General features: G+C 45.7%; 1 protein-coding gene across 2 annotated transcripts in view; it reads right to left on the reverse strand.

Annotated features, from left to right (window-relative positions):
- The window catches only part of ATG4C (autophagy related 4C cysteine peptidase), a 40512-nt gene extending 17414 nt beyond the window's left edge, over positions 1-23098 (reverse strand). Inside the window, exons 1-6 of one of the 2 annotated variants that reach the window (XM_040360782.1) lie at positions 22994-23098; positions 12276-12404; positions 10349-10432; positions 8825-9061; positions 2106-2424; positions 1904-1974 (exon numbers count right to left, since the gene is read on the reverse strand). In XM_040360782.1, the coding sequence (XP_040216716.1) occupies positions 1904-1974; positions 2106-2424; positions 8825-9061; positions 10349-10432; positions 12276-12351 (787 nt within the window). In that variant the 5' untranslated portion in view covers positions 12352-12404; positions 22994-23098. Of the gene's footprint in view, positions 1-1903; positions 1975-2105; positions 2425-8824; positions 9062-10348; positions 10433-12275; positions 12405-21014; positions 21107-22993 lie in introns of those variants that run through there. The other variant, XM_040360783.1, reaches the window with a different exon arrangement.
- Positions 23099-23436: the final 338 nt, after the last annotated feature.

Below are 23436 nucleotides of genomic sequence, written 5' to 3' on the forward strand. Positions count from 1 at the left end.
AGTGCGCATGCTCCAAATTACGCCGCAAAAACTCATTGCTTTCGACGTGTACGTAAATTACGGCCAGCCCCATTCACGGACGATTTACGCAAACGACGAAAAAAATTGTAAAATTCAACGCGGTTCCGATGTCCATACCCAACATTGGCTGCGCCATCTTTTTGGTGGATTATCTTTACGCCTGAAAACGTCTTACGTAAACGGCGTATCTTTACTGCGACGGGCAAGCGTACGTTCGTGAATAGGCGTATCTCGCTGATTTACGCATTCTAGGCGTAAATCAGCGTACACGCCCCTAGCGGCCAACGTAAACAGACATCGAAGATACGACGGCGCTGGCGGTCGTATCTTAGCTACATTTAAGCGTATCTCAATTTGAGAATACACTTAAATATACGACGGCGCAGATTCGGAGTTACGACGGCGTATCTACTGATACGCCGTCGTATCTCTACGTGAATCTGGCTAGAAGACTAAAGCTAAATTGAACTTTGACATCAAAAGTAACACGGGTCTGTAGTGCATGTTCATACCTCAATACCATAAAGAACATATTAGATTTTTCACTACAGCTGTATATATAATGAGTGTGGAAATTGTAGAGAAATGCTTAGATAATGCATTACAATTTAACTACACCCATTCGTTTTTAGATGACTAAAATTTGTTTCGGTCGACTAAAATGATTTTAGTCGACTGAAATGTACTGGAGATTTAGTCGACTAAATACGACAAACACAAATTGCAGAAGACTAAAACTAAATTGAAATTTGACGTCAAAATGAATACTGGTCTGCAGTGCATGTTCATACCTCAATAACAAATATATTCGATTTTTCACTCCAGCAGTATTCAAAAGTTTGGAAATTGTAGAGAAATGTTAACTGATCCATTAAAATTTAATTACACCCATTAGATTTTAGTCGACTAAAAAAAACATACTGGAGGTTTTAGAAGACTAAATAGGACTAAAACAATTGCAGAAGACTAAAATGGGATAATGCATTATAAATTTAACTACACCCATTCGTTTTTAGAAGACTAAAATTTGACTAAATATGACTAAAACTAAACAATTGCAAAAGACAAAAAAAAAAAAAAAAAAAGGGACTAAAACTAAAATGCCATTTTAGTCCCAAGACTAAAACTAAATCGAAATGTACTGCCTAAATGGGGTAGGAGGGGGGGGGTGGGTCAACACTTTTATGAACTGTAGTTACTTTCCTGAACTTGCAGCATATTTAGAGGGATAAAAGGTAAAGACATGTTCATGTACTGACTCAACATAAGCTTTAAAGGAACACTAAAGGTACAATTATTTTTTTTTTTAAATAACATACATGTTATACTTACCTCCACTGTGCAGATCGTTTTGCACAGAGTGACCCGGATCCGTGTCTTCTGGGGTCCCTGGGCGGCTGTCTCGGCTCCTCCTCGCAAAAGCTTTCCACCTTCATGCGAGCTCCCTCGCATGGTGGAAAGCTTTTGCGAGCGCGCTCCCGTGATACAGCAGCGGCCATAGCCGCCGACTGTATCACTCGGCCCCGCCCCCCCGGCGCGCCGCGTCATCCGCTGTGATTGACAGCAGCGCCAGCCAATGGCTGCGCTGCTATCAATCCGCCCAGCCTAGCCAATCAACGGCCAGGCTGGGAACCGAGCAGGATGACAAGCACGCGCCCGGGACTTTCGAACGGTGAGGTAAGTAAAACGGGGGCTCGGGGGGGGGGGGGGGGGGGCGGTGCTGTCAGATGTTTTTTTACCTTAATGCATAGGATGCATTAAGGTAAAAAAACTTTTACCTTTACAACTCCTTTAAACGTAAAATTTATTTCAACGTAAATACAAAAGTACTATACATAGTTTACATTCAAACAGGTAAGTGTATTTTGTGGGAATCGCTTACTTGTACAATCCTGAGCAACATAAATGGTGATCCCTCGCAGCTCAGGGTCTACAGACTCCTCAATTGCTTTTCTGAGGGGAAAAAAAAAAAGTTAAAAACGTTAAAAAGATACAAGAATGGGACGACAACTCCCCAGACTGTCTCTTTCTATCCCACGAGATCTCATTAGCACAGTCACATTTAAGCAAGACTGAAACCTTACCTCAAGATGTGAGACACAATGGCTGGTCCATACCAATCACCCGCAGCTTTGCCAGAGCTCTTGCCAAGCTTGATCAGCCGATGTATACCAAAGTCAGCCGAGGGGTGGTCCACAAACCAAGAGACGATCTTCCTATGGTAGAACTCGGCTTGGTTATTCTCATCATAGTCTTTGATGTGTAATGGCTTGCTAGAGGTGGTACCATAGTTCATATGGTCAACATATGACGCCTCGATTGGAGCGAGCTTTTTTGCGCTGTTGACAGACCAGAAGTCGGAATCCGAGCTGTAAATCTCTAGGGCGTTGGGCCATAACCAATCTTGCGTAGGGTTGAAAAAAAATAACATATTACATGTGATAAATCAAAAAGAAAAAAAGTACAACCCAAAAAAAAAGGCAAAAAAAAAAACAAAAAAAACAAATACACACACCATGGGCTAGATTCAGTAACACTTACGACGGGCGTATCAGTAGATACGCCGTCGTAAGTCCGAATCCGCGCCGTCGCAACTTTAAGCGTATTCTCAAACTGAGATGCGCTTAAATGTTGCCAAGATACGACCGGCGTAAGTCTCCTACGCCGTCGTATCTTAGGGTGCATATTTACGCTGGCCGCTAGGTGGCGCTTCCGCTGATTTCCGCGTAGAATATGCAAATGAGCTAGATACGCCAATTCAGAAACGTACGTGCGCCCGGCTGATTTTTTTATGTAAGGCTTTTTCCGGCGTAAAGCTATGCCTGCTATATGAGGCATAGCCAATGTTAAGAATGGACGTCGGGACAGCGTAAAATTTTACGTTGTTTACGCAAGTCGTTCGCGAATAGGGCTTAGCGTAAATTACGTTCACCTCGAAAGCATTGACTATTTGCGACGTGATTAGGAGCATGCGCACTGGGATACGTTCACGGACGGCGCATGCGCCGTTCTTTAGAGACGTCATTTACGTGGGGTCATGTTTTATTTCACATAAAACACGCCAACCTCCTCAAAACTCGAATTAGGCGCACTTACGCCGGCAGATTTACGCTACGCCGCCGTAACTTAGGGCGCAGGTTCTTTGTGAATACAGAACCTGCCTCACTAAGTTACGGCGGGCTATCTGAATCTAGCCCCATGAATTTAAGCTGAAAGTTAATTTTCGCTACAATTATGAGCATTGTTGAAGAGCATGGTGATTAACCAGTTAAGCCCCGGACCAATATGCAGCCTAAAGACCCAAGGTGTTTTTACAGTTCGGGACTGCGTCGCTTTAACAGACAATTGCGCGGTCGTGCAACGTGGCTCCCAAACAAAATTGGCGTCCTTTTTCCCCCCCACAAATAGAGCTTTCTTTTGGTGGTATTTGATCACATCTGCGGTTTTTAGTTTTTGCGCTATAAACAAAAATAGAGCGACAATTTTGAAAAAAATGCAAAATTTTTTACTTTTTGCTGTAATAAATATCCCCCAAAAACATATATAAAAACATTTTTTTTCCTCAGTTTAGGCCGATACGTATTCTTCTACCTATTTTTAGTAAAAAAAAAATCGCAATAAGCGTTTATCGATTGGTTTGCGCAAAATTTATAGCGTTTACAAAATAGGGGATAGTTTTATTGCATTTTTATAAATTTTTTTTTTTTTACTACTAATGGCGGCGATCAGCAATTTTTTTCGTGACTGCGACATTATGGCGGACACTTCGGACAATTTTGACACATTTTTGGGACCATTGTAATTTTCACAGCAAAAAATGCATTTAAATTGCATTCTTTATTGTGAAAATGACAGTTGCAGTTTGGGAGTTAACCACAGGGGACGCTGTAGGAGTTAGGGTGCACCTAGTGTGTGTTTACAACTGTAGGGGGGTGTGGCTGTAGGAATGACGTCATCGATCGTGTCTTCCCTATAAAGGGAATGACGCGATCGATGCGCCGCCATAGTGAAGCACGGGGAAGCCGTGTTTACATACGGCTCTCCCCGTTCTTCAGCTCCGGGGAGCGATCGCGACGGAGAGGCTATAAACAAATAGCCGCGCCGTGGTCCCGGATCGCTCCCCGAGCGGACCCGACCTCCGCATGTAGCGGGGGGGGGTCCCAATCGGACCCCCCACACGCTAATAGGCAAGGACGTACATGTACGCCCATGTGCCTGTACGTGCCATATTGTGGACGTATATGTACATGCGGGGGTCGGGAACTGGTTAAAATAGGGAAAAGAAAATTAACCGGTTGGATGGACCTCTGGGGCCAGATTCACAAATATTTACGGCGGCGTAACGTATCCCCTTTACGTTACGCCGCTGCAAGTTTTCGGCGTAAGTGCTTGATTCACAAAGCACTTGCCTGTAAACTTGCGGCGGCGTAGCGTAAAGCGCAAGCCCGCCTAATTCAAATGGGGCGTGTACCATTTAAATTAGGCGCGTTTTTTGCGCCGAACGTTCTGCGTATGCTCCGTTTGGAAATTTCCCGCCATGCTTTGCGTGAAATTACGGCGCCCCCGACGTGTTTTTTGAACGGCGACAGGCGTAACGTACTTTCGTATTCCCGGACGTCTTACGCAAAAAAAATTAAAATATTAAAATTCAACGCGGGAACGACGGCCATACTTTAACATGGATGGTGTAATTTTACACCATCTAAATAGCACTCTTAACTTTACGACGGGAAAAACCGACGTAAGAGAATGCGACGAACGCGCGTACCTTCGTGGATCGCCTTAAACAGCCAATTTGCATACCCGACGCTGGAAAACGACGCAAACTCCACCCAGCGGCCGCCAGAAAATTTCACCTACGATCCGAAGGCGTACGAAGCCGTACGCCTGTCGGATCTATGCCAAAAGCCGTCGTATGTTGGTTTGAGGATTCCAAATCAAGATACGACGCGACAAATTTGAAAATACGCCGGCGTATTTCTGCTGTGAATCTGGCCCCTGGTTCTTACAAATTTTGAATTATCTTGCCAAACAAAGGGCCTTTTACGGGGAAGGATATCTACAGCATACACTATCCTCACTGACCCGAATGCCAAGCTCCCTCACATGAAACAATGGGAACGGGATTTGAATACCACATTGGAATTATCAGACTGGCAAGATGTTGCCTACGCTTTATCCAAAATATCTATTAATACAACATTAATTGAAGCAAATTGTAAAAACACTTCTACGTTGGTATTTGGTCCCGACCAGAGTCGCTAAGATGCACCCGTCTGCATCGCCCATTTGCTTCAGACGTTGTGGACAGGATGGGTACAAAGTTTCATGTTTGGTGGCAGTGCCCCATGGTCACTAGATTTTGGATTCATATATTTAATCTAATTTACTCTGTAATGGGGGTTAATATACGTAGATCCCCGCAATCAGCGCTTTTTCACAAGTTGCCCGTTAAAGTTCCCAAATAAAATCGATGAAACTAATCACATATGTTTTTGGCAGCAAGAATAACTATTGCTAAATATTGGAAGCAGTCGATGGTTTCCCTTGATTACGTGAAGAATAAACGTAACTGGATCATGGTTAACGACAGACTCACCTGTATCCTTCGCAATTCTACTAGGAAATTCGATATAACGTGGGATCCATGGATACGTTGTCTATCTTCACCTTAAAGTGCTTCTGGCTGACCCTCTCTTTTCTTTCCTTTTCTCTTTTAAAATATTTACTGTTGAATTGGTTATTGTTGCTAACTATGGGATGCTTTGACGGAATTTCCATCTCTACGTTGACACGATGTTAGTAGAAATATACACAGGGGTTCCCTTTTCTCTTCCCTACCCTTCCTTATCCGCCCCTACCCTTCCTTATCCTCCCCTACCCTTCCTTATCCTCCCCTACCCTTCCTTATCCTCCCCTACCCTTCCTTATCCTCCCCCTCCCCCTCCCCTTCCTTATCCTCCCCCTCCCCCTCCCCCTCCCCTACCTTATCCTCCCCCTCCCCTACCTTATCCTCCCCCTCCCCTACCCTTCCTTCCTTATCCTCCCCTCCCCTACCCTTCCTTCCTTATCCTCCCCTCCCCTACCCTTCCTTCCTTATCCTCCCCTCCCCTACCCTTCCTTCCTTATCCTCCCCTCCCCTACCCTTCCTTCCTTATCCTCCCCTACCCTTCCTTCCTTATCCTCCCCTACCCTTCCTTCCTTATCCTCCCCTACCCTTCCTTCCTTATCCTCCCCTACCCTTCCTTCCTTATCCTCCCCTACCCTTCCTTCCTTATCCTCCCCTACCCTTCCCTTCCTTCCTTATCCTCCCCTTCCTTCCTTATCCTCCCCTCCCCTACCCTTCCTTCCTTATCCTCCCCTCCCCTACCCTTCCTTCCTTATCCTCCCTCCCCTACCCTTCCTTCCTTATCCTCCCCTCCCCTACCCTTCCTTATCCTCCCCTCCCCTACCCTTCCTTCCTTATCCTCCCCTACCCTTCCTTCCTTATCCTCCCCTACCCTTCCTTCCTTATCCTCCCCTACCCTTCCTTCCTTATCCTCCCTACCCTTCCTTCCTTATCCTCCCCTACCCTTCCTTCCTTATCCTCCCCTACCCTTCCTTCCTTATCCTCCCCTACCCTTCCTTCCTTATCCTCCCCTACCCTTCCTTCCTTATCCTCCCCTACCCTTCCTTCCTTATCCTCCCCTACCCTTCCTTCCTTATCCTCCCCTACCCTTCCTTCCTTATCCTCCCCTACCCTTCCTTCCTTATCCTCCCCTACCCTTCCTTCTCCTCCCCTCCCCTACCCTTCCTTATCCTCCCCTACCCTTCCTTATCCTCCCCTACCCTTCCTTATCCTCCCCTACCCTTCCTTATCCTCCCCTACCCTTCCTTATCCTCCCCTACCCTCGCTATATGTTAATGTGGCTTCCTGGGACAACCACCAATTGGTCCCTAGGGAAATCAGGGATATATATCTTTTTAGTTCTATTCTTATTTTTTATTATTTTTTTTACCATTTAGTGAATGATTTAACAACTGAGGGGAAAGATACGGTAACAAGGGGACATTGTGTTTTTCCTCGATTATTCTTATGTCATATGGCTATGTTAATGGACTCTCCCGCTAACTGCATTTTGTGTTGAACTTGTTTTGTTTCTTATTTATCTCTAGGTTTTGTGTTTACGACTATTTGTATGAGTACTATTATCTGACAGAGCTCTATTGTCAACTCTGTTTTTGTCACTTGTGCCCTAGACCCGGTTCACACAGGGGCGACCTGTCAGGCGACTCAGCCGCCTGACAAGTCGCGGTCCGCAGTAGTCAATGGAACTGTTCTAATAGGAGCGACGCAAGTCGCTCCGACTTAGGAAAAGGTTCCTGCACGACTTTGGGGGCGATTCAGGGCGACTTGCATTGACTTCAATACAGAAGTCATTTTGCAAGTTGCCTCTCAAGTCGCCTTGAGATCGCCTTCCCGAGTCGCCCCCAAAGTCGTGCCGCCTGTGTGTGAACCGGCTCTTATACAACATTGTTTATTTTCAATAAAAATATTGAAATATGAAATAGGGAAAAGATAAGAATGTTAATATGACATAAGCGAATGGCAATCTTAACATATTGAATATTGCAAAGGCCATTTTAAATTTGCTGGTTGTGAATGTCCCACATTTTAAAGTAGAACTTGCAGTAAAATACAAGGTACGCCAAGTCGTTTTGGGTCCCCTACTTCAATCACTGTCCAGTTGTACAAGAAATAGTTAACCAGGGCGTGGCTTGCAGGCGATATCGATGGCTGCTTGAGCAGAGAGCTCTGACAGAGAACCGGGGCTAAAGCAGCAAGGCGATCGAATATACGAATTTAGGTGGACATTCCAGGTAAGCGACACATAATGGGCTACTATACGATGCATAGTAGCCCATTATGCTTTACCTCTGCAGGGAAATAAAGTGGAAGTAAAACCCATCAGGGTTTACTTCCTCTTTAAGCTGTAAAATATATCCCCATGCAGCCAGCAACACTACACCCCCCTTTTAACAAAATTTCCCCCCTCAAGCAACAATAGACTCCCCACAACAATGTAGCACCCAAGCAACAATAGATACACTCAACGACAACCTCCAGCAGCCAACAAAGACCCCGTCCTCAACAGTAGATCCTTCCGGGCAACAATTGACGACTCCCCACAACAATATAGACACTCCAGCACACCTCAAGACCCCTTGCCATGAAATGCATTCAGTGCCGAAACTGCGTTCCCCCCCGTGTTCCCACTGAAAAAAAAAAAAAAAAAGCCCTTGCGGCCAATGGGAAAAATAAGCCACCTCCTTGCAGTGGTGGTCAGAATACCACCCTTAGGCCCCGTACACAGAAACTCAGCGAGGAAGACAAGGAACTCGTCGGGCCGAAAAGAGAACATGTTCTCCATTTCCTCGTTCAATGAGGAAAGTCGGCCCGCCGAGATCCTCGGCGGCTTCCACACTGAACTCGACGAGGAACTTGATGTGTTTGGCACGTCGAGTTCCTCGGACGTGTGTACGGGGCCTTACAGACAACTAAAAAGCTCATTGGTGTAATGCCGATGGCTCTGCCAAGTGGTGTTGGCCCTGGGACTATGCAAGCACCATCAAATTGGGATGACGATCAACCACAGTTTAAGGAACCCCTACCAACATCTAGAAGAAACCTGGGTAAGAACTGACAATTTTGACTATGCAACATGTTTTTTTTGTATGCTTAACCTAGACATTGCCATTTATGAACTTTATAAAGAACATGATTGATAGAAACTCACACAAACAGAGGTCTCATCACACCTACCTCGTCCAATAAAATGAACTAATAGTCCCTGAGCCAGAAGCATTTGTCCAGTCCGCAAAGTGCAGCCCCAACCACAGTCTGTCGTCCAGGTTGACCCTTCCAACTGGGGGAACTCTTCTCTGTACGAGAGCCATATCCTAGAGATAAAGTCCTTTCGGAACTCCTCCACTGTACCGCATGCATCTCCATTGGCCACCGTCTTGGTCTCCAAGTCATCAGGAAAGACCTCACTCGAGCCTGTAAAACAAAGCTTCATTGGTCAAGCAACTTGGGTTTAGATTGCTCAGCAAAAAACTCTTATGCCCCGTACACACGATCGGTTTTCCTGTGGGAAAGAGTCAGATGAGATATAGATATAGAGAGATATATATATATATATATATATATATATATATATATATATATATATATATATATATATATATATATATATATATATATATATATATATATATATATATAGAAAATGCCCATCGCCGCCATTACTAGTAAAATTAAATATATCTTTTTTTTTTTATTCATTTATTATAAAAATGTCATAAAGCTATCCCCTATTTTGTAGACGCTATAACTTTTGCGCAAACCAATCAATATAGGCTTATTGCAGGGTTTTTTTTTTTTTACTAAAAAAATTTTTAAATTGGGATATTATAGCAAAAAGTAAAAAAACTTTTTTTTTCCCCAAAAACGGTCGGTCTTTTTTTTTTTGTTTATACCGCCAAACATACCACCAAAAGAAAGCTATTTTTTTTGGGGGGGGGGGGGGGGGATTATCAAAATTATCATATGGGTACAGTGTTGCATGACCGCCATTCAATTGCCATTCAAAATATTAAAGCGGTGGTTCACCCTAAAAAACAAGTTTCTACCATGCAGCATACTAGCGTGAGCTACAGTATGCCTTTATATTTTTTTTTTTGCGCCCCATACTCACAGTTTAATACCGTAGTTAAATTTCAGACTCCCCGCGGGGAATGGGCGTTCTTATGCAGAGGGAACTTGATTGACGGCCGGCTATGGCGCGTCACGCTTCCCGAAAATAGCCGGGGTAGGTCTCGGCTCTTCACGGCGCTATTCGGCGCCTGCGCACAGACTAGGAGCTGACTGCGCAGGCGCCGTGAAGAGTCAAGTCCTATTTCTGGGAAGCGTGACGCACCATAGCTGGCCGTCAATCATGTTGCCCTCTTGATAGGAACGCCTACTCCCCGAGGGAGTCTGAAACGGATTAAACTGAGTACGGCGCAAAAAAAAAAAAAAAAAAAAAAATTAAGGGTGAACCCCCGCTTTAAGCACTGAAAGCTGAAAATTGGCCTGGGCAGGAAGGGGGTGAAAATGCCCAGTATTGAAGTGGTTAAGGAAAAATGCATTTAATGTTTGACAAGAGTTTTATGGCGCTGGAAGATCCCTAATCAGAAAATACTAATAAAACTATCCATAATATAGAGTCGTAAATCACATTCATTTCAGAAACATTCCATACTTCCGGTTTTACAAAGTTCGGAGCGCTCCCAGCATGGGACTTACCTTCCAGTTTGAAGTGGTAACATTTTCCGAGCAGAAACACCGGTGAATTCCGCCTAAAATATGTTCTTGTTCTGAGGACCCAGCCTTAAAGAACAAAGAAAAACACATTCAATTGTTGGAACATTTTCTTCTCTGGGTACAAGGTGCGAATCTGTTAGTCAGCAATCCATTTTGGAATCATTCCCTAGATAAAAGTGTAGCACCCTCTAGTGCTAGAATTGTCATCGGGTTTTTGGTGTTTAAGTGTAGGTACATTTCTGCAGGCTTGGCTGGCAAGCCAAGCCGGTCTGTGTTTTGTCCTGGGTTGGGCAGAAATCCTGGGAGAGCTGGATGACTCAGAAGTAGCATCACGAGACTGCACCCCTACTTCTCAAATGTTCTGGTAACAGTGGTCTCCAAACTGCGGCCCGGGGGCCAGATGTGGCGCCCTTTGCTAGGATTTATCTCGCTCTTGGGGCACTATTCCTCCCACTGACACCAACAAGGAGGCACTATTTCTTCCACCAATACCAATGATGGGATACTATTCCACATACTCCTAGGGGCACTACTCCTCCTACTACTACTGATCACGAACCCCCGAGACCCCATTTATTCTCACTGATGCTGGGCTCGGGACATTTTCTGCCCAAGCTGACCACAATCCAGCCCTCCTAAAGTCAGGACAATAAACTGGCCCTCAGTTTAAAAAAAGTTTGGAGACCCTTGTTCTAGAAGAATGGGAGTGGAGGTTAGGGAGAGTTGCCTGAAGTATTCTGAGAGCCCTGACCAATCCCCAACTTGGATTGGCAGGGGGGAGGCCCCCTTAAATATTCAGGGTCAGCCTAGCTGGGGAGGAGAGTTCGGGTGGGAGATGGAGTGCTAGGTTGTTGTGGCCTTTGAGGGAGATCCCCAGTGTGGAGGGGGTGACTGAGCCTGGGCTCGGGTGCGGATGGGACCTTCTCAAAACCTCAGAGGTGTCATGGTCAGGAGGCACGGGAGCAAACAGGACAGAAGAAGAACACTGCTGGGCAAGCCTCCAGGAGCAACAGCCTAGATGGCTGGTGAGTGACAGTCGGGAGGGCTGGTAAATGACAGTCAGGAGGGCTGGTAGGCACACCTGAGAGGACTGGGATGGCGCAGTCTAGGATGGGTGCAGAGCCAGTCAGGAGGACTGTGGTGGCACAGGCAGTGGAAAGGGGCAGCTGCAGCCAGGAGGGCTGCCAGGGCTGGTACTGGGAGCAGTAGCCACATGTGGACCAGCTAGCATTAAGAACTACAGTGGAACCTTGGATTGCGAGTAACGCGGTCAACGAGCATTTCGCAATATGAGCACTGTGTATTTTTAAAAATCCTAACTTGGTTTGCATGTTGTCTCGCAAAACAAGCAGGATTCAAGCCAAAGCGGTGTGCAGTACCGCGTTTGGCCTGAGGTGTGGGGGGGCACCAGAAAGACTCAGAAAGACTCCGTTCCTGAGCCCAGCTGAAAAAGTAAATAAAAAAAGTTGCCCTGGAAGAAAAAAAAAGTGGTTAAAGTAGAACTAGAAGCATCCCCCCCCCCCCATTGTAGATAAGAGTACGGGAGGGTTATAACCTCTGTCATGTTTTTGACATCTGTGTCCCATTTCTCCCCACTTACTATCCCATAGCAAAAGGAGGAAGCAAGAGGAATCTCCTCCAAAGTGAGGGAATCTCTTGGGGTCCCCCCCCCCCCAGGTCACCAGAACCAGTGTCTCCATTGGAAGATTTCCCCCTCTTTCCTGTTCTGGTGACAACCCAAAATGTGGAATTTTCTTTCACTTTCAGTGATAATGGTAAACAAACGTTTTGCCGATATATCCGGTACTGCAGCCGATCAGGACTGGAAGAAGAATCAGCGAATTTTATGCAAAATTTATTTTTCTGTCTGGATCCTCATTTAAAAGGCGATAAATTTAAATCGACTTACTATACTTCACATTATGCCACGCAGATAAAAAACGCGACTTCAGTTTATCCACATCATCCGAGGCACTCGCTTCCATATTCGCCACTTGAAAATAAACCCATGCTCCGCCAAGTTCAGAGAGGCAAATACCTGAGGAAAAAATAATAAATCTGAATTTCTGCCATGATTTGGGCACAACATAGAAAATATTTGTTGCTTTGCCAATGTGGCTGTAAAGCATTTCATAGTACTGAGAATTCTAGGAGATCCAAAACCCAATTCATGACATCAAACCCATCAACATGTTCCACGTCATTTCATCCCATTCTCTATATTTTATGTAGCTTCTGAAAATAATCCCGGCGATTCTGCTATGGAGGTCCTTGTCCCGGCACTTCCTGTGATGGGGTGACAACAGTTTCCCAACATCTTCGATTCTCCAGATATTCCCTTCCCCAACATCTCCGACCCCCCTCCCCCATCACCATATCCTCTCCCCACCATCTCCAACCCCATATCCTCTCCTCAATTTCCAACCCCCACTCCCCCAATATCCTCTTCCCCCTCCCCCCATCCTCATATCCTCTCCCCACCTTTTCCCGATAACCCCCCCCCCCTCCCATTCTATCCTCTGCCCCACCTTTTCTGACCCCCCTCCCTTATATTCCTGTCCTCAGCATTTCCAACCCCCTCATATCCTCTTCCCCACCATCTCCGACCGCCATCCCCATATCCACTCCCCACCTTTCCTGACACCCATTCCCAACATCCCCCCCCCCCCCCCTAATATCCTCTTCCCCACCATCTCCCATCCTCATCCCACCCTTTTTAACCCCCCACACCCATATTCTCTCCCCCACCATCTCCTACCCCCTCCCCCATCCCCATATTCTCTCCCCACCTTTTCCGACACCCATTCCCATATTCTCTCCTCACCATTTCCAACACCCCCCCCCCCCCAATATCCTCTTCCCCACTATCTCGTCTTTCACTCCCCCAACCTCATCCCACCCTTTCAACCCCCCCCCCCCCCCCCCCCAACACCCATACCCTCTCCTCACCATTTCCACCCCCCTTCTAATATACTCTTCACCACCATCTCCGACCCCCCCCCCCCCCCCATCTCCTATCCCCCTCATATCCTCTCTGCACCTTTTCCCAACACCCATCCACATATCCTCTCCATTTCCAACCCCCCCCCCCCCCAATATCCTCTTCCCTACCATCTCTAACCCCCCTCTCATATCCTTTGCCCACCTTTTCCGACCCCCCCATCCCCATATCCTCTCCTCACCATTTCCAACCTACCCCCCTAATTTCCACTTCCCCACCATCTCCTCTTCCCCTCCCCCATCCCACCTTTTTCAACCCCCCACACCCATATCCTCTCCTCACCATTTCTACCACCCCCCCCCCATCTCCTCTTTCCCACCATCTCCGACCCCCCCCCCCCCCCCAATATCCTCTTTCCCACCATCTCCGACCCCCCCCACCATATCTCCACCATCTCCAAGACCCCACCTCCCCCCCCCCCCCATTGCCTCTCCCCATCATCTGAATCCTACCCCTTACGGTCTCCAATCCAATCCCCCAACCCCCTCCGCCCACTTCCATCTTCAATTCCCCCCCCCCCCCCCAGTTCCTTTTTTTATTATTCAAAAATAAAGCTTAAAAAAAAAATTCTACAGATCTGAGATTCTTCGTCAGTCTCTCATTACCGCAATCATTTGTGAAAGGCGGCAGTTCTGCTTTTTCCAGCTTGATGGATTCAATTGGCTTACAGTGGCTGCAAATTCCACACTCATAAGACAGAATGTCCCTTTTACCTTCCACCTCCAAAGCAAAAATTCTTGTGTAGCTGCTGGCAACATTACAATGGTTCATTATTTTGGCTACAACTTAAAAAAAAAAAAAAAAAAACACAAAAAAAACACAAAAAGAAAAAGTTTGCGTTTTTCCACTTTAAAGCAACAGTAATGTTACGCCAAGTAAATTGATACCCAACATGTCACGCTTCAAAGTTACGCCCGCTCGTGGAATGGTGACAAACTTTTACCCTTAAAATCTCCATAAGCAACATTTAAAAAAATTCTATAGGTTGCATTTTTTGAGTTACAGAGGAGGTCTAGGGCTAGAATTATTGCTCTCGGTCCAACGATCGCGGTGATACCTCACTTGTGTGGTTTGAACACCGTTTTCATATGTGTTGCGTTCGCTTCTGCGCGCGATGTTGTCGGGACGGGGCACTTTAAAAAATATTTTTTTTTTTTTCACATTTTAACCACTTCCATACCAGGCACTTACGCACCTTCCTGCGCAAGCCAATTTCCCGCTTTCAGCGCTGTCGCAATTTGAATGACAATTGCGCGGTCATGCTACACTGTACCCAATTGAAATTGTTATCATTTTGTTACCACAAATAAAGCTTTTTTGGTGGTATCTGATCACCTCTGCGATTTTTATTTTTTGCGCAACAACTAAAAGGCCGACATTTTTGAAAAAAATTAAGTTTAGATTTTCTGTAAAAAAAAAAATTGTAAATAAGTAAAGTTTTCTTCTTCAATTTTGGGCACCGATATGGCGGCGATGAGGTGGCGGCAATGAGGTGGCACTGATGAGGTGGCACTGATGAGGCGGCACTGATGAGGCGGCACTGATGAGCACTGGGCATAGATGGGCACTAATGGACACTGGGTGGTACTGATGGACACTGAGGGGTGGCACTGATGGCATTGCTGGGCATCATTTCAGTCAGTGCCAATGTTGCCAGTCAATGCCCATTTGTGGGCACTGATTGGCATCGATTGTGTTAATTTTTTTTATTGTTTTTGTTTTTTGTGCCTATTTTGCTCTATTGAGCACCGGGGGGCACTCCCTGGTGGTCCAGTGTTGGCATCCGAGGGGGGGCTGCGCTGATAAACAATCAGCGCTAATCCCCCTGTCAGGAGAGCCGCCGATCGGCTCTACTCGCGTCTCTCAGACACGAGTGAGGAAGAGCCGATCAACGGCTCTTCCTGTTTACATCGTGATCAGCCGTGGTTGGAGACGGCTGATCACGTGGTAAAGAGCCTCTGCCGGAAGGCTCTTTACCGAGATCGAAGATGCAGGGTGTCAGACTGACATCCCGCATCACCAATCGCCGCGCTGCGCGCCCCTATGGGCGCACGCGCGCGCCGGCATTTAACCCTGCAGGACGTCAATGGACGTCCAGTCAGGATTTCACAGCCACTTCCCGGACGTCAATTGACTATTGACCAGGCGGGAAGTGGTTAAAAAAAAAAAAATTGAGTCACTTTTATTCCTATTACAAGGAATGTAAACTTCTCTTGTAATAGAACAAAGAAAAAAAAAGTCTGACAGGTCCTTTTCAAATATGAGATCTGGGGTCAAGAAGACCTCAGATTTGCACTAAAATGCAAAAAAAATCATTTTGAAAAAAAAAATAAAAATCTACAATTTGTTCTTTATGAGTAAATGGGGAAGTGATTTTGACTCTTGCAGCAGTCGGAGGTCAGCGGGCGAGTAACACGTAGCGGGATCAGAGATTGCACAGAAAGTCACAGGAGTTTATTACGGTCACAGAGTCACTTGGTCCATTAAGGAAATGAAAACGCGTGATCTTCCACCATCCCGGGAACACGATCATCTGCTGTACAAACACAACACCACGTGCCGATCATCCTGACCTACAATACACAAAACCAGAAATACCCACAATCCTCAGTAGGTTCAAGAGTCTAGACGAGGGTATAGATCTGGTGGGAGGTCACCACCTTAGGTCATAGGGGGTGGCATTGGCATTGCTGTGTGCAGGGCAGCAAAATCGCACAACTTTGGGGGTTGCAATAGTGGAGACAGAGCCTTAGTAATAGTTACCAATTTCAGATTTTCTAAATTTCCAGGTTTTTACATTTTTTGTTCTTATTTTCAACTTCACAAATTTTCAAATAGTCGGAAAAATTCGTTTAACGGGTTTTAGTTAATTCGGATGTTTCTGAATTAGTTGAAATACGTAAAAAAAGAAAAAAAAATATCGGAATTAAATGAATGGAACATGTCCACTGCCCATGATCCTTTATCAGTCACATTTCCAGAACAAGGGTCCGGTTTCTCTTCTTCTCGCCCCACTTCAAAAATTTACGAAATTGAAAATTCAAAAATTTACGAAAGTCCACTGCCCATGATCCTTTATCAGTCACATTTTCAGAACAAGGGTCCAGTTTCTCTTCTCTCCTGCTTCCAAAATTTACGAAAGTGAGAATTCCAAAATTTACGAAAGTGAGAATTCCAAAATTTACGAAATTTGGATGTTTTGAATTAGTTGAAATTCGTAAAAATAAAATAAAAAATCGTAATGAAATGAATGGCACATGTCTACTGCCCATGATCCTTTATCAGTCACATTTCCAGAACAAGGGTCTGGTTTCTCTTCTTCCCGCCCGAATTCCAATGTTTACGAAAAGTGAGAATTCCAACGTTTACGAAAAGTGAGAATTCCAACGTTTACGAAAAGTGAGAATTCCAACGTTTACGAAAAGTGAGAATTCCAACGTTTACGAAAAGTGAGAATTCCAACGTTTACGAAAAGTGAGAATTCCAACGTTTACGAAAAGTGAGAATTCCAACGTTTACGAAAAGTGAGAATTCCAACGTTTACGAAAAGTGAGAATTCCAACGTTTACGAAAAGTGAGAATTCCAACGTTTACGAAAAGTGAGAATGCCAACGTTTACGAAAAGTGAGAATGCCAACGTTTACGAAAAGTGAGAATGCCAACGTTTACGAAAAGTGAGAATGCCAACGTTTACGAAAAGTGAGAATGCCAACGTTTACGAAAAGTGAGAATGCCAACGTTTACGAAAAGTGAGAATGCCAACGTTTACGAAAAGTGAGAATGCCAACGTTTACGAAAAGTGAGAATGCCAACGTTTACGAAAAGTGAGAATGCCAACGTTTACGAAAAGTGAGAATGCCAACGTTTACGAAAAGTGAGAATGCCAACGTTTACGAAAAGTGAGAATGCCAACGTTTACGAAAAGTGAGAATGCCAACGTTTACGAAAAGTGAGAATGCCAACGTTTACGAAAAGTGAGAATGCCAACGTTTACGAAAAGTGAGAATGCCAACGTTTACGAAAAGTGAGAATGCCAACGTTTACGAAAAGTGAGAATGCCAACGTTTACGAAAAGTGAGAATGCCAACGTTTACGAAAAGTGAGAATGCCAACGTTTACGAAAAGTGAGAATGCCAACGTTTACGAAAAGTGAGAATGCCAACGTTTACGAAAAGTGAGAATGCCAACGTTTACGAAAAGTGAGAATGCCAACGTTTACGAAAAGTGAGAATGCCAACGTTTACGAAAAGTGAGAATGCCAACGTTTACGAAAAGTGAGAATGCCAACGTTTACGAAAAGTGAGAATGCCAACGTTTACGAAAAGTGAGAATGCCAAAGTTTACGAAAAGTGAGAATGCCAAAATTTACGAAAAGTGAGAATGCCAAAATTTACAAAAAGTGAGAATGCCAAAATTTACAAAAAGTGAGAATGCCAAAATTTACAAAAAGTGAGAATGCCAAAATTTACGAAAAGTGAGAATGCCAAAATTTACAAAAAGTGAGAATGCCAAAATTTACAAAAAGTGAGAATGCCAAAATTTACAAAAAGTGAGAATGCCAAAATTTACAAAAAGTGAGAATGCCAAAACTTACAAAAAGTGAGAATGCCAAAACTTACAAAAAGTGAGAATGCCAAAACTTACAAAAAGTGAGAATGCCAAAACTTACAAAAAGTGAGAATGCCAAAACTTACAAAAAGTGAGAATGCCAAAACTTACAAAAAGTGAGAATGCCAAAACTTACAAAAAGTGAGAATGCCAAAACTTACAAAAAGTGAGAATGCCAAAACTTACAAAAAGTGAGAATGCCAAAACTTACAAAAAGTGAGAATGCCAAAACTTACAAAAAGTGAGAATGCCAAAACTTACAAAAAGTGAGAATGCCAAAACTTACAAAAAGTGAGAATGCCAAAACTTACAAAAAGTGAGAATGCCAAAACTTACAAAAAGTGAGAATGCCAAAACTTACAAAAAGTGAGAATGCCAAAACTTACAAAAAGTGAGAATGCCAAAACTTACAAAAAGTGAGAATGCCAAAACTTACAAAAAGTGAGAATGCCAAAACTTACAAAAAGTGAGAATGCCAAAACTTACAAAAAGTGAGAATGCCAAAACTTACAAAAAGTGAGAATGCCAAAACTTACAAAAAGTGAGAATGCCAAAACTTACAAAAAGTGAGAATGCCAAAACTTACAAAAAGTGAGAATGCCAAAACTTACAAAAAGTGAGAATGCCAAAACTTACAAAAAGTGAGAATGCCAAAACTTACAAAAAGTAAGAATTCCAAATTGTTTTAAACTTTCGAAAAAAAAGCATGTCTAGTGTAAACTGACAGACAGTCCAGGGGCCCATAGAGGAGAGATGCAGACGCAGAACCCGTCACCCGCATACTCAGCAGAGATCAGCGCAGAGATCCCCAGCTAAGCCAGCAGATTGCAGCCGAGTCACACATGAAAGGGGCCCAGAGGTCTGAAGTCACATAAGATGCACCCACTGGTGTACAATGTGTAGGGATTCTTCCAATACAGCGCTTTCTTTTTTTCTAAATTTATTAACAAAATGACGTCATTCAGCTTTACACTGTGGCGTGTTGCGATGCGATCCAGTGAGTCACAACACGCCGTGCAAAAATCCAACTTGTCCTACTTTCTTTGCAGCACGTTGTTGTAAAAAATAGGGACATCAGGTGAATGGCCTTGTCTAGGTGTGGGGACTGCGTCAGGCAATGCAGCCGCCATCCTCTGATCGTGGCTGCAATGATTTTACAGGACCGTTTGCAAAAATAAAAAAAAAAACACTTTTCCTACAAATATCTAAACATTTATTATTTTTTTGTGGTTAGCCTTGGTTCACACCAGTGCGGCTTTGAAGTCCCTCAATTTCAAAGCTGCCTATTCAGTGCGATTTCATTGCGGCTTGCTGTGCATCTTCATTTAAAAAACGCTTGCAGACCAGCCGCCATTATAATAGTGATCAGGAACAGCGATCTCTCTCTTCTCCCAGTCAGCCCCCCCCCCCCCACAGTTGGAAACACCTCCCTAGGACACACTTAACACCTTGATCGCCCCCTAGTGTTGACTCCTTCCCTGTCAGTGGCATTTATACAGTAATCAGTGCACTTTTATAGCACTGATCTCTGTATAAATGTCAGTGGTCCCAAAAAAGTGTCAAAAGTGTCCGACTAGTCTGCCGCAATCCCGCTAAAAATCGCTGATCACTGCCATTACTGGTAAAAAAAAAAAATGCCATATTCCCTATTTAGTAGACGCTAGGGTTGTCCCGATACCGATACTAGTTTCGGGACCGATACTGAGCATTTGTACTCGCGCAAATGCTCCCGATGCCTGACCCGATACTTTTTTTTTTTTTCCAGAGCAGGTGGAGAGGGGGCGGAGCAGAGCAATCCTCGTATGGAGGAGAGGAGAGCTGCTGCCGCCTAGTCCCTTACGACAAATCCAAGTCCCCCCTGCCGCCGCTGCCGACATCTAGTTAATTTGCGCTGGGGGAACAAAACGGCTTTCATTTGAATAGCTGCGTGTTCCCCGCCGCGCCTCATGTATAGACACTCCCCCTTGCCCACAAACTTTGATAGACATATGACCCATCCCAGGATTGGACGGGTGATATGTCTATCAAAGTGCCCAGGCAAGGGGGAGTGTCTATACATGAGGCGCGGCGGGGAACACGCAGCTATTCAAATGAAAGCCGTTTTGTTCCCCCAGCGCAAATTAACTAGATGTCGGCGGCGGGGGGGGGGGGGACTTGGCTTTCTCTTAGGGGGACATATGGCTGCATTTAAAAAAAAAGTATCGGTAATTGGCGAGTACATGAAAAAAAAAAAAAGTATCGGTACTTGTACTCGGTCCTAAAAAAGTGGTATCGGGACAACCCTAGAAGACGCTATAACTTTTGTGCAAATCATTATATACGCTTATTACGATTTTTTTTTTACCAAAAATATGTAGAAGAATATATGTTGGCCTAAACCGATAAAAAAATTAAAAATAAAGTTTCACTTTTTTGGGGATATTTATTAAAAAAAAAAAAAAAAAAAAAAAAAACTTTTTTTGATATAATCGCTCTATTTCTGTTTATAGCGCAAAAAAATAAAATAAAAAACGCACAGGTGGATTAAATACCAAAAGAAATCTCTATTTGTGAAAAAAAAAAAAAAAAAAAAAAAGACGCCAATTTTGTTTGTGTACAGCATCGCACGACCGCAGTGCCGCCTCCCCAAAAAAATGGCCTGGTCATAAAGGGGGCAAATCCTTCCGGTGGCCAAAGTGGTTAACAGATGTCAATGCAAGTCGCACAGAAATAGAGCAGGAACCTTTTTCAAAGTCGCACCTATTTTACCAGCTCCTTTGCTGCAAACAGGGGTGCGACTGAACTGTAAAATCGCACAGGTGTGAACCAGGGCTTAGGCATTGTATAGACACAACACCCACTACATCATGCACTGCACAACGCTCTGAGAAATATGCAAGCTCAGCAGATTGCTCCCAGTACTCATCAACCCCCCCCCCCCCCCCCAAAGCTCAATGATGATAGTCACTTCCTACAGCAGCACCAGATCCTTCTAATGGGAGAGGAGTGCCAGGACAAGACACACAACATCAGAGAAGGGAAAAGTAACACATGACTCACCGCCTGCTACTTCCTCGCTGGGCTGCTGATCCTTCCCCAGCAGAGGATCTCCCCATACTACATACCCAGCATGCTCCTGGAGGAAGAGGGGATGCTGGGAAATGCAGTGCAGAGCTGTCAGCCAGCAGAATACTCATAGCTGTGCATATTCCACGCCAACAGCAGGGGGCGCTGTTCTGCAACACCACAGCCAGCTTGCATAGTGCTGAATGCATGACTAATAATACGCCTTCTAGCCAGCAGAGGGCGCTGTGAGCTGATAATGAAGCCTTCAGATTTGAGAACATTGCTTTAGGTTGGAGGAAGAATTTCCAATGTGGAGCTCAAAAAAATTCCAAACAAACTTTAAAAAAAAAAAAAAAAGTGTATAAAAGAAATAATTTTTTCAAGGTATAAGAATGAAGGCGTTTTAACTATTATTGTCTTTGCTTTATTAATATTTTTAGATTTTTTTGTATACGGTTAGTTTTGTTTGGGTGTGTATGTGTATAGGTGTACGATTGTGTCGTTAGATTATTGGCAATCAGTAGATTAGAATTCTTAATTATTGTACGAATTTATAGTGATGGGACATTGAATAGGTTATTATCGGATTGCTGTCCCCCCACCATCAACTGACGGAGGGACGGTGCGGCTCTCGTTCTGGGCGGACGTCAGAGGGGGGGGGAGAGGGTGCCCCCGCACAGCTATCGGGGGGGAAGGGGGTGCCCCCGCATAGCTATCAGGGGGGGAGAGGGAGTGCCCCTGCAGATCCATCAGAGGGGGGGAGACAGCTATCGGGGGGGGGGGGGAAGCTATCTGGGAAAGAAGGTGCCCCCGTACAGCCATCGGGGGGGAGGGGGCGCCCCTGCAGAGCTATCAGAGGGGGAGGGGGCGCTCCTGCAGAGCTATCAGAGGGGGAGGGGGCGCTCCTGCAGAGCTATCAGAGGGGGGGAGGGGGTGCCTCTGCAGAGCTATCAGAGGGGGGGGTGCCTCTGCAGAGCTATCAGAGGGGGGGGGGAGGGGGTGCCCCTGCAGAGCCATCAGAGGGGGGGGGGAGGGGGTGCCCCTGCAGAGCCATCAGAGGGGGGGGGGGAGGGGGTGCCCCTGCAGAGCCATCAGAGGGGGGGGGGAGGGGGTGCCCCTGCAGAGCCATCAGAGGGGGGGGGAGGGGGTGCCCCTGCAGAGCCATCAGAGGGGGGTGCCCCTGCAGAGCCATCAGAGGGGGGTGCCCCTGCAGAGCCATCAGAGGGGGGTGCCCCTGCAGAGCCGTCAGAGGGGGGTGCCCCTGCAGAGCCATCAGAGGGGGGTGCCCCTGCAGAGCCATCAGAGGGGGGTGCCCCTGCAGAGCCATCAGAGGGGGGTGCCCCTGCAGAGCCATCAGAGGGGGGTGCCCCTGCAGAGCCATCAGAGGGGGGTGCCCCTGCAGAGCTATCAGAGGGGGGGAGGGGGTGCCCCTGCAGAGCTATCAGAGGGGGGGAGGGGGTGCCCCTGCAGAGCTATCAGAGGGGGGAGGGGGTGCCCCTGCAGAGCTATCAGAGGGGGGGAGGGGGTGCCCCTGCAGAGCTATCAGAGGGGGGGAGGGGGTGCCCCTGCAGAGCTATCAGAGGGGGGGGGAGGGGGTGCCCCTGCAGAGCTATCAGAGGGGGGGTGCCTCTGCAGAGCTAATTAGATGGGGGGGGATGTTCTCCCTGCAAACAAAAAAAAGGCTATAGGAAGCAGATAACTCAACATTGACACAATGTATAGATGTGATCATGCAAAGTCAGCAGGGGGCGCTGTTCTCCCCATAGGAGGACATGGAAGTGAAATGTATACAATGTATAGGAGTGTCCCTGCACAGCCAGTAGGGGGCGCTGTTCTTCCTCATCATAGGACTCGAAGGAGGGGAGAAGGATGAGCTATCAATATGGATACAATGTATGTCCTCCGCAGAGTACACAGGGGGCGCTCTATTCCCCCCACACCGCCCTATAATACGGGTCACGGTCTCCCCATACCATGCAGGCTCCTCCTCGGTGTGAGCCCCGGCTGCCCCTTACACCGGCCGGATGTTGTCAGTCTCCTCTCCCCGGGCTCTGTACACTTCCGAGAGGAGGAGGAGCTGTTACATGATCTTCCTTTATAGACCACTGGGGGGCGCTGCGCGGCTTGTGACGAGTGACACCTACAGGTCATAGAGAACCGCAAACCTCTTCCTGAGGGTGACGCTGAGATTTCTCCTCTCTATCCCTCTCTTCCCTCTCTATCATCACATTATAATATACATTCTACATTCCACCTGTATGAGCACGTGACCATTTCAATACTTCATAAATTATTGGGACTCATTGTTATTATTGGAGGATAATTTATATCTAATTTATTGTTTGCAAAGCATTAGATCAATGGATTCTTCTTTTCTTTCTCTTTTATCTCATTGTTACCATTGTAAAGTCCCAGA

Source organism: Rana temporaria, chromosome 7 (assembly GCF_905171775.1).
Source record: "Rana temporaria chromosome 7, aRanTem1.1, whole genome shotgun sequence".
NCBI lineage: Eukaryota > Metazoa > Chordata > Amphibia > Anura > Ranidae > Rana > Rana temporaria.